The sequence below is a fragment of the Perca flavescens genome, chromosome 19 (assembly GCF_004354835.1).
Source record: "Perca flavescens isolate YP-PL-M2 chromosome 19, PFLA_1.0, whole genome shotgun sequence".
Taxonomy (NCBI): Eukaryota; Metazoa; Chordata; class Actinopteri; order Perciformes; family Percidae; genus Perca; species Perca flavescens.
Window position 1 is genome coordinate 17,361,621 of NC_041349.1, and position 12,626 is coordinate 17,374,246.

The 12,626-nt window shown below is 39.5% G+C and overlaps 1 protein-coding gene across 3 annotated transcripts in view; it reads left to right on the top strand.

Annotated features, from left to right (window-relative positions):
• Positions 1 to 12,626, top strand: part of stim2b (stromal interaction molecule 2b) — a 46,887-nt gene that overhangs the window by 21,877 nt on the left and 12,384 nt on the right. For all 3 annotated transcript variants that reach the window (XM_028564482.1, XM_028564483.1, XM_028564484.1), the window contains exon 2: positions 4,282 to 4,412. In XM_028564482.1, coding sequence (XP_028420283.1) covers positions 4,282 to 4,412 — 131 coding nt within the window. The remainder of the gene's footprint in view (positions 1 to 4,281; positions 4,413 to 12,626) is intronic.

A 12,626-nucleotide genomic window follows, 5' to 3' on the forward strand; every position in this document is an offset into this window, starting at 1 on the left:
TTATTCTGGAGTTTTTAAGGACCAAATACAGTCCTGTCATACTGATTTTTCATATGAAGTTGAATAAGAGCACATATGGAAATTTAGACTGCAAAAGCACAACTTTTACTCCCATACTGTCAATTCAAATTACCACATGCAAACCTGCATAATAAAATGTTTATCTGACTTCGTAAATATGTCGTTCTCTAACAATATAAACGCAGGACACACCCAGAATGCAGTGGGGTTAGCGCGCTACGTCAGCTATATAAACATGATGTCCATGTGTCTCAAGGAATCAGGTTCAAGGAAGTCCCCAAAACGTCACTGTAACATATCGGACACACTCCTCCCTATCTGCTTCTCCTGTCAACAGCTTTCTGTGAAAATGAAGCCAGAACCTTCTTAATGACATGCATATATTGTGCATATAATTATTTATTTTTTTTGGAAGTGTTGGGATTCACTTTAAAGGCAGCAGCTGACAGCTAAACACTTTTGTTATCAGATTCTTTTGAACCAAACCTGAAGCCCTCTGTGACAGCTTGCACGCATTTGTGAGTTATGGCAAAGTGAATTACTGTACGACTGTTTTCCTGCTTGTGTTTGCCTGCTGTGTGTGTGTACTTAACATCTGCTTGTGTGTGTGTGTTTGAGCAAGGGAGACCTCTGCCATTGTTGAGCTTTTATATCCTGACAACTGGGAGCCTGATGTGTTAAAAATAACCCAGTGCTTTCCAATTTTGTCATCTTTTGGGACTACTTTTCCCGGCTGTTTTGATTTTGCATGCGTCCCCCTGGAATGCTCGGGGTCACCGATGGCCACTTCCTGTCGCATGGTTCCTCATTGTAGTGCTCACAATTCTCCCTTAACATACTCAAACATACTCAAAAATAGGACACCTGGGAAGGAAAGGCTTGTGCTGTCATATTTCTGAATTGCACACTAGGTGCCCTAGCCTAAATACTGTCAGTGAATGACAGCATTTCTTATCTTTCTTTTATCTTAGAGTTATCTTTTCCTCTATGAGCTTCACACGAAGTTGGTTCTTGAAGGGTTCTGCACACAAGAAGAACATATTTAGGCCACCAGTAAAGAAAGAAATGACAATATAAAAAAGATTAACAACATCAAAGTTTTTAACCAATTCTGATGTCTCTGCAAAACAAAGAAAGTTAAAGTTGAATTTACAATTGGATATGCAGCCAGCCGTGTGTGTGTGTGTGTGTGTGTGTGTGTGTGTGTGTGTGTGTGTGTGTGTGTGTGTGTGTGTGTGTGTGTGTGTGTGTGTGTGTGTGTGTGTGTGTGTGTGTGTGAGAAAAAGTAAAGTGTTTGAGTTTTGTTCCTGTTTAAATAACCAAACAGCCAAATAGATAAGCATGATATGCAAACAGGCTTGCACTGACAAGCTAAGCAAATGCATAATGTAACTTGTTCTCAAGCATCAGGTGCAGAGGTTGACAAACACTGCTAAAATAAGGCTTATCTGAGAAAGAGCCTTGTTGTGTTCATAATCTTTCATGTCACTGTTCCACATTTTCATCTAGTGTGGTTAGCTTAAAGAGGCAAAAAAAAGGTTAAGTGTTTTGTGCCTTAATGTTTCACTGTTTTTGTAGTGCACAGTGTTTAGAGGAAGTATGGTATGTGCACTTATACACCAGCCAGTTTGGTAGAGGTCAATGTGGTCATACCAGGAAGTGGCTGGTGATTTTCTAATTGCAGCAGCTTATTCAAAACACAAGTTAAATATTTAGTCACAACATTTACACATCATGTTGACAGCGGGAGATTTTAAAGCCACTGTGGTTTCATCCAGCCTAACCAACCTATACTGTATCCCTTTACACAAAACAAGTGATCACGGTGTTATCCAACCTCTGGCACTGTATCGATGTGAGGCTCTGTCCAGGTGCAGCCCTATGTCAACGCTGGTTTCCTTATTTGACATGGACATCCTCCCCAGGGTCCACTCCTCCAAACTTAGCCCGGGCACACGTCCAATCACATGTCTCCTTTTGCTTCTTCTGCAGATTGCAAAGTGGCAACTCTATAACTAACTTGTCAAGTCTTGTTTCAGTAAAACAGATCCTACATCAAAACCCACAGAAAGTTCCACATGGTCGCCTATACACTCTACTGTACATGCTTATGGATTTTATTTAATTTTTTACATGCATCCAAAATAGTCATGACTTGTTTGCAACTTTCTTTGCAGTATTTGAGAGTAATGGAAGTATTTTATTATGTACTTTTCAAATATAAAAGGAATAGTTTGATATACTTAGTTTTTTAGATACACTTTTGTCTGTGTGTGTAGCTAGAACCAGGAGACAATTAACCTAACTTAGCATAAAGACTGAAACCGGTAAACAGCTAGCGTGGATCTGTTTTAAAGGTTAGAAAAACAACAACCAATAACTCATTGTTTTACTTTTGCTTTTGTATGGGTTAAACAACCAAGATATAATGTATTAACAAGTGAGCTTTAGAAGCGCTGGTGGACATTTTTTTAACGTATAGATAGAACCACGCTAGCTGTTTACCCTTGTTTCCAGTCTTTATGCTAAGCTAAGGTAACCGGCACTAGCTTCATATTTACCATACAGACACAAGATTTCTATTAATCCCATTTAACTCTCGGCAAGAAAGTGAAAAGTGCATTTCCTCAAAATGTCAAACTTTTAAACTGATGCGTTGACAGCATGAGATTATTTGTACATTTTCTGCATTTTTCTTTTTGAGCATTCAGAAAATGTATGGAGCATTTGTAGTATTTTTATTTCTTTGAGTTTGTGCATCCAAAAGTGTTTTGACACTACAACACGATTTGATTTTCTAATTGTCCCTTGGTTTGCATTTTTGGCATTTTCTGGTGGCTTTTCTATTGTCCAGATAGCTACTCTGATTGAGAAAAACTGCTGATTGCCAAAGCCTGATCCATGTGTTTGGGTGTCTGTGGCTATTTAATTGTTATTTGGGTGTTGTGTCTCCCTCTGTTACTTTGTGGCTTTGTGTTTGGTCTGAAACTGTTGCCAAACAGGGATCATCATTATTTGTTGGGCTTGGTAAAGGCCTTGGCACTACTTGGATTGACATTAAACAAGGTTTAAGAAATTCTTTCTGTCATATTGTATGCAGTTTATGGACTGATGTATGTAAGATTGTGACCTAAATCTTTTTAAAATGGGATTTTGAGCTTGTGTATCTGTATACATGTGTGTTTGTGTATGACCCTCTGTCTTTGTGGCTGTTCAATCTGTCTCTGTGTGTGTTTTGTGGCTCCATTGAGACGGTTTGGCACCTGGCCAGCTCAAACTGTCCATGGCTTAGAATGTTGAAAGTAATGGGCTCATTTCCCCAGTGGGACTGAAGGGGGACTAAATAAAAACAAGAGGGGGATGCCTTGGCAGGAATGACAACAGCACACGAGTGTCCAGCAGGAGCACTGAATGGACTTCTGACGGGAAAAGATGCTTTATATTTTGTTATAGAGCATTTAAGATAGTAGTGATAACAGCCACAACTGGAATCGCTTCAATCAGATGCACAAAAACACTGTCTTTACAAATTAAATATTCGAGGAGTTTAGCTCAAATGACTTAGGGACTCAGTGGTCCAAATTTCAGTTTCAAGTGCAGGCACTTGTGAGATATTAGACAGTGTAGACAGTAGACACTTGATTTGGAACTACACTCCCAGGAGCAGTGATTTAAAACTAATTTGTCCTTATTTCAAAACACACAAGGAAGTGGCATGCTTTTTAATAAATGCCTCGAGGGCAAGTGTGGTCAACCCTTTAGAGGCGGGCGGAGCAAGGTTAGCACAAATTGCCTGTAAGAATTACACAGAGGAGGAAAACGTCACTCTAAAAGCTGCATCTCAAAGTGACTGACATTCAAGACACCTGGCATTTTCATTTGCAGATTGTTTTTATTAATTGATTTATAGTTTAGCATTTTGTCTGTAAAACACCAGAAAACGGTGAACATTTGCCCATCACATTTCTTTATATTCATGCTACAAAATATGTGCAAAACACAACCTCATGAAATTACAATGGATGCATAATTATCCTTTGCTCTTTTAAGTTGGCTGGTACCATCTCAGATGCAGCTATATATAGTTTATATACAGCTATAACTTAAAGCGACACAACAACAGGGAAGTGCTGTAATTTCTTTTCTGTTTGTCCCTGACACAATAATTGGACATGTAATCATTGTGTAAACTTCTTTGGGCTACTTGTTAGGCTTCACCTGACCCTTTACCTCTGACCTAAACCTTTTTGTCCCCTGTAGACCCCTGTGTCACAGTGATGCCGCCATGCGTGGGCGAGGACGACCGCTTCAGTCTGGAGGCGCTTCGGCACATCCACAAACAGCTGGACGATGACAACGACGGGGGAATAGAGGTCAACGAGAGTGTGGAGGTGAGCTTTGTGAATTAACATTTTGGATTTGTGGTGTTAAGGTGACACTCAGGTTTACTGTGCCGCCTGAAGACTTGTGACAAAAGTCACCTTTAACCTTGGCGCCTGGGTTGTAAACAACCTGGGGTCAGGACCTCTTGGAGGGGCAAAACCTATGCAAATGTCATAATTATTAATTATATTTATTGTTTAAGGTATGGAGAAGTTGTTACAAAATTTCGCTTAGCACCGCCCAAGACAATTGTGATTGGTTTAAAGAAATGTCAATCTTACCCAGAGCATGTTTTTCTCCCATCCCGGAATGCTGTGTGGACTAGTCAGACCCTCCTCCGCAGCGTTGTGGAGGTAGGTCTGGCAATGCGATTTGACCACAATCACAGGCTATCAGTATTTTGTAGGACATTAGGTTAACCAAACCAAACTGCTTTTTGAATGTCTCTAGTGTTAAAACAAGAATACGTGTCTGTCACTTTTGAAAGTGAATGACTACATACAAGTGAATATTTCGTTAACACTGAGTCACAGCTTGTGGCAGTGTGTCAGGCTTTGTAGGTGCCCTAAAAGTTATATAAATTTCAATATTGAGCAGTTAGACATCAGAGGACACAGCCAAATTGACACCTTTTTGAAAATAAGAGACTGATCATCAGAAACACACAGAGATCCTTGGCGGCATTTTTACTGACATGATGCTATAATATGAACCATAAAATGTTTGATATCTGTTTATTTGGATTTTTAATTTCTATGCACATTCAAATATGTACATGATCACATGACAATCCTGCCCTTTGCGATGCATAACTAATATCATGAGGCAAAGGCCTTCATTTGAGATTTTGTGCTTTTCATACAAACCTAAAGCATTTAAAGACCCATTAAGTTGTTGTAAAATCTTTGCTCGTGGTGTGTGTGTGTGTGTGTGTGTGTGTGTTTGTGTGTGTATACGGACGGTGTGGAGAGACAAGGGACAGGTTTCTGTGAGTGACTAGAGGGATAGAACTGATATCTGAGAGCACTCTGAACTGCTGTGGCCTCTGCATTTCTTGGTCAATCAACGACCTCTTACATTAAAAAGAAACCCCTCGGGACCATGTTCATCTTCTGTGTGTGTGTGTGTGTGTGTGTGTGTGTGTGTGTGTGTGTGTGTGTGTGTGTGTGTGTGTGTGTGGCTGTATGTGTGTGTGTGTGGCTGTGTGTGTGGCTGTGTGTGTGGCTGTGTGTGTGGCTGTATGTGTGGCTGTGTGTGTGGCGATGTTGGCAGGAGTCATTTTTAACTGGCTGAGAAGTGCTGGTGTTTGTAACAGTTATACCCTACAGGCCTTCTTTGGCCCCTCATTAAAGAGCTGGCCGCTGTATGAGTCGTGTCTAAAGACCCCTGAGGGCTGCAGTGTTAGAACTAGGCCCCAGCCCACATGAGTGTGATCTTGAGCATCTGTGCATATCACTAATGCCTGTATGTACTGTACTGTATAGGAGTGTGTTACACATTGCCCCCTACTCCGTTTTCACCCTTTGTCTTTATATGGGCAATAAGCCGCGTTTGTTTCTTTCCAGCAGTTGTTTTTGGCTGCCGCTCATTACTGAGAATTTCAAGGCTTCTTTTTTGGGCTCCGGCTGCGGATGGAGCAGGGTTTCATAACATGATGGATGCTCCTTTCACCAAATTAGTGGCTGTCTATCAGACATTGTTGTTGGGAGCGTGGCACTGAAACAAGTGGATTTTCACTGTCAGGTTAATTGATATTAAGTGAAAAGGGTTGATGGTTTTAAGTCTCATACTATACAGGGCTGTCTGGGTTGTGATAAAGTTGCATGAAGGGCAGCCATTTAACTTAACAAATGACTTAAAACTTAAATAATTCTCAAATTCACAATCTTTTTGCAGCTTTAAATCAAATAAATACCAACTGAAATTATGTTCCAGGCTTTCTGGTCTAAACAATGTCAACTGAATTTCCTTAAAAATGTCAGAAGGTCAGGTTTAGTTGAACTGGGGTTTGATCCCTCGTTCCTTCTGTCCACAAGCAAGACACCGAACCCCAAAATGTGTTTGCATATGGGGCAAAACAAATGGACCCATTTACTGTTGGTTTCATTCCAATGACCGTCTTTTCCTGGCAGCGATGACTTGAAAGCAGTGACACAGTTTTATGAGGAAGTGTGGGGTCGTCACCCCACTCGCCCCTCTGCCACCTGGTTGAAACCCCACACAAAGATCTCACTGGCACTCGCCTTTCCCTTCTCTTATTCTGCCCCCTTCACACCATTATCCCAACATTTGAGAGGATGACTAAGATGAGAGGATGCACATATTTGTAATGTTATAGCCTTGGTCAGGATATTCAGTTTTTCATGACGTGCATTTCAGAGATTATTATGCTGATGGTAATGATGACATGTCAGTGGTGATATATGGTGACAATGATACCAGCATGTTAAGCAGTAAAGGAAATGACATATAACGGTAAATATTTTGCACAAAATATAAGAAAAAAGTCCGATTTGATGGAGGGTGAAAAAGAACAACACATTGGCAAGTTGTGCTAACACAACCTCCTTAGTCAAGGTCTTAACTGGAAGATTTTACTTGCCATAGAGAAGCATATTTCAGCTAACATGAGCAGTTTGTTTTTGCAATATCATTTTGAAATACAGCTTACTGTAACCAAATAGAAAGTGGCCTTATCAGTGAGTTAACTGGTAGCACTGAAGCGTACAATTTGTTTTACCATTAAAAGTCTTCTGTAACTTAACAACAATCAGTGTTGCCAAGTTACAGGGAAATTAACCCTCACAGACATATTAATACCCATGTTTCACAGTTTATATCTCCACACACAGATAAAACATACACACAGATAATTTAGACGTTGCTGAGTCATTGTTACGAGATACACTGGTCACCACAGCATCTACCTGTAGCATGTAACCACGGTTCCCAATCATATACATTTGTACACTGACTTTGATTGCTACAAACAACTTCACCACTGGCTTGTGTGGTTAGTTATAATGGAACACCCACACAAAAAGAGTAGCCATTAACTTAAACATATTAACACTCTGCAGTGGTAAGGCTAAAAAGTAACTCAGTTCTCTATACAATTACTGTATTCACTGACTTTTGAAGTTGATATTTGGAGTGTCGTGGCAGAACACAAATAGCTCTCTAGTTAAGCAAACAATAGATTTTTGTCAGAATCAGTCAAAGTTGATTTTTAGTTGCACCTAGCAATTTTACCAGCATTGCCACACACTCTCATGATTATATACGATATTTGAAGTTTTGTGAAATTAAGTGTATTCATAATCTGTACCCAGAAGTTTCCCAGACAGAGATTTTGGGCCCGTGTCTCAGATCAAAACTTTCAAATCTTTCTCTCCTGCCTATTTTCATTAGCCTAAATAAATACAAACCAGAAGCTTGGACCTCGTGGCGACATGTATTTATAGTCTCAAAATGAATCACTTTTTTACTTCCAAAAGCATCTGTAACTTGACTACCGTGGAAGAATTTAATTGGGAATCAAATACAGCTGTAAGCCTGTTGAACATAATCCTGCCTCTGATTAATCTATGAGTCTGGGCGTCGCCTTGGATTTTGATTGACGTCCGAAGGTCTGTTGCTGAGCATAGTCACTGGGGACAGCAGGTGCTCGTCCTCTCCTCGGGGTGTCTGGGCTGCGTGCTGCCCGTCTGCCAAGGAGGCACTCAGATGGATCGTGTTCCTTGACTTTGAAATTGCAAGCCATGTCACAACAGGGGGCGGTGGCCCTGCTTCTCTGTGGTGTGTGTACTTTATTAATTCTTGACAGGCCATGCATAACAACTTGGTGGAAGAAAAATTAGGCTTGCATGCGAGTTCTACATCTGTTCAAGCCTACTGTACATATAACTTACTGTTTAGTTGCGTATGAACAGAAGAAACTTGAGGAGGCTAATTGACCGTCTAGGTTGTATCTATAGAAAGGAGGTTCAAGATGGGGTTTGTTGACTTGTCTGGGAATGTTTGAGAGAGAAGAGAGAGTATTTATTTATGACTACTGCTTTGAATGGGACAAAGAACTTGTGCATTAAAGGGTCTGTTCAATCAAGTTACCCAAAAAATAAATTTCTTTTTCTCTAAAGGCCCTGACACACCACCACGGAGACGGTCGGCTGTTGGTGGACTTATGGGTCCAAGTTGGGCCGTCGGTGAACGTCTGTCGCCCTAGTTCTTACTGTGTGTCCCACACACTAGTTGAGCCTCATCGGCTTTTTTTGTCAGATTCGACATGTTGAATTGGCGTTGGAACTGATAAAGTGTTACAGCTTTTTGTAATTTAGACCTTCTAAAGTGATACAGTACAGACATTTATTGATTTTTTTTTTATTTATCTTGAATAAACAGTATGTTGTAATAGAAAAAAAGGAAACAAAACACAAAGATAAAAACACAAACAGACAAATCAGCTTCCACCAAAGAAAAACAAAAGATAAGTTCTAGAAAGAGCAGGCGGAAGCATAATGCTTATATAGTCCTGCCCCTACTTCACAATATCATATTATTAAAGATAAATCAAATAGATAAGATATGCATATACAGGATACAAAATTGTAGGTCATACAACACTTACAACAACATACAACTATATACTTACATTACATTTAAATTCCTATATTCAGGTCTCCTCTTTTCTGTACTGGTCAAGTATTGTTTTCTTTAATCTGTTTTTGAATGGTTTAATATTATGGCTCTGTTGGATTTCATTGTTCAGTCTATTCTACAAGGTCACCTTACAAACTGAAATACACGTCTCTCACACATCTGCCTCTCTGAGAAGAACTTCCTAAAATCAGGAGTTGATTTTGTGTCACAAAGTCCCTGAAACAGGTAGTTTTAAAATGTCTAAAAACAGAACACATGTTATGCAAAGACACCCACTTAGATCTTGGGCAAAGTAACAAAGGCTTCACTGAAAACCAGGAAAAGCACGAGGAAGATCTTAACATACGAGTGATGGCTTCACAATTGAGTCTGCCCGGCTGTCATGTGTGATAAATCAGTTGTGCTCCAAGTAGTTCACACGTTTCATAAATCATAACACAGCATACTTTTTGTCCCAAATTTATAACAGATTGATAATAATTAATCAATCTAATAACCAAATGCCTGCAGTTTCACAGGGTTTGATTAATGTTGAGGTGTGCTGTTGATTAAAAGAAAATAATTTCCTGTTCATGATGGATGTAATAACTTTCAGTAAATTAGATGAGTAGATGTGGACAGATGGACTGATGCAGTAGATATCAGGGGTGAATAGAGTCACATTCAACTGTTGGAGAGAGCAGAGGCTCATGGGAAGAGTCTTGAACTCAGCCAGCTCCCCGTGATCTGGAATCTGATTGAAACAAATGTTTCTTTGTTTGCTGCTGTGTGTGTCTGACCATGTGTCATACACTGTCTGTGCTAGGCCTCTGTCTGTATAATATATGTGTACGTATTATTGTCTTTTCAGGACTGACTGTTGGTCTTGACTATTGTCACTCTGTCTCTATCATACAAAGTGTAAACACAATCTTGAACCACTTTTCTTGCAGGAATTTCTTCTCCTTTGACATTTCAGTAGGCTACACACCATGTTAATTATCACAGCTATCACGCTAAACTCTTAGCCACAAAGACCACAAGGCTCCCAGACAAAGACCTATCTTTCCATGTGCGGCTCACCACATATTTAATGACTCCATAAAGCATCACAAAGCTGTCTGTGACCATATGCAAAGCTGCTTCACCAGTCTGCCCGCAATTAGTTTTATAATAAGATGGCAGCACTTGAACTAATTACATTCACTTTGAATACTCTCAGTATTGTTTTTAGGTCAAGTAATCTGTATTTAACAAGTGCACAAAGGTGTACTTGGATCATTTGTACCTTATCTGTTACACAGTATGTCTTTAATTAAGTCATCGGTTGTTGGATTTCAAAAAAGAAAACCTGTGGAGAAGTAATAATTAACTAAAATATTAAATATTTACCAAATTTACCCCAATTAACTTGAGATGAGATGACAAATGTTCTAATATCTGAGAATAAAATGAAGACATTGAAATAATTAACAAATATGCATAGACATTTAAAACTTTTTCCAAAAAATAGGTTTCTTTAATGGCCATAAAGAGACATTTTTATTCATCAAGCCTTTTCTATTCTTGTTCATTCATCAAGCCTTTTCTATTCTTGTTCATGTGCTCTGGCAAAGTTTGCATCTTTGCCAGCAGTACTTCATTTCTCATAGAGTACAGTGAGCATTAAAGGCTTTGCAAGACATTTGTTTGTACTAGTATTGCACACGTTGTGGTCCCTCCAATGACTCAGCAGTTGGTTTCTTTAGTTGGTTCCTGGCTTTAAGTCAGTGAGAAAACTCATTTGCATTTGTATTGAGTAGGAAGAAGGAGAAAACACTGTGCAAAGTTTTCAGGCCTCTCAGAGTATTTTGTCGACCACTGATGTAGTAAAAGAGCTTTTCAGACCCTAAAAAATCTTTTGACGTGGGTGAACACAGGGTACAACTAAAGAGCTGCTATAGGATTATTTTAGGTCAGTCAGTCTGCCAATATGTTCCAAACTAAAATATCTAAGCAACTATTGTATGGATTGCCATGAAACTTAGTGAACATATTCCCCCTCATAAATTTGGTGATCTCTTAACTTTTCACTCATCAGGACGCAATTTCAATTTGACCATTACTTGATGACAAAATACCTGCTAGTGTGAATTGGTAAATGTTAGCATACTAACATGCTAAACTAAACTGGTGAACATGGCACCTAGCAAGTTGGCATTGTCAAGCAGCGCTGTGCCTAAGTACAGTACAGTTTTGAGAGAAATAAAAAAAACTACAGATTATTTTTCACAAAATTATCACCAACACCAAATTCAAATTTTGTTGTGGACCCAGGTTCCGTATGAATTGCCTCGCACATACGTGACTGGCTATGAAAGGGCACATAGGGTTGAATGTGTGCTCCAGTATCCTGCGTCACACACCGGTTTGTTTGTGAAGGTTAAATTGGACTGCTGATAAAAAACACTTTACATCTCTGGTTGGCACTCCCTTATGCCACAACCTGGAGATTCCGATTCAGCCAAATGCAGGAAGAGGTCTCGTGGCATGGACACATCCAGGCATGAATTATATCAATATTTGAACCAGCACATACATTTTCACCCTTTTACAATGTCCACTAATCATTTTTGATGTAATGTACGCCAGATTTTGTGTTCACAAAGCATTGGGTGCACAGTTTTTTCTTCACTCTGACAACTTAAGTATCACCCCTTCCCATCTCTTGAACATGTGTTGAGAATGTGAGTGCATGTGCCAGAAGTGACATTTACAGAGGACATTTTCAAACACCTCTTGATCACAGCGAGATTTGTTTTTTAGTGCGTTCAGTGCTTCAAACATTTGTTGCCTCTCAACTCCAGACTGCCATTACCGGTATGTATTCAATGTCATACTCACAGCTCTCCTTTCAGACTCTCTTTGCACATAGCATTGATGTGTGAACAAACTGGTGGATTTTGAAAATGACATGTATGTCATGATGAATGCAGTTGTCCACGATGTATCTTCAAATGCTTTTAGGACTATTTCAAAGGGATTTGGAATTAATGATAACGTCTGTCTCAAAGCGCAGGCACATGACATTTTTCAAGCTGTGTTGGAATCCGGGTGTGCTAATCTATCAAGTCAGATGTGAAACTCATTGATCTGTAACCATTGTGATTCATGTGAAATGTCAAAACACCCTTAGCTGCAGCTACAACAGTCACTCTTACATGATTTAAACTACTATAGTCTCTCTGTGTTGCTGATGAGTTTTCTCCTCTAACAGTTCTGAGCTTGTAGCACCTTTTGGTTTGCTGCTGAGTCTGACATGAACAGGCAGTACATGCTAGCACTACATACAGCACATTCAGCTCCCCACTGATCACAACTAAGGTTGAAAACTCAGGAACTTTTAACTCCTCTGTAAATTTACACTTTTGCTTAGGCATATTAACTAGTGATTCTACCAGCTAAGCTCTTCTCTGTGTCCCTTAGCAACATTAAAAATATGTATTATATTTATATTAGATTTTTGCAAGCAACTTCAGCATAGTTTATCTACCAGTAGTCCATGGAATAAACTAACAGATTTGGGTAGGTTTAATGTAAGTATT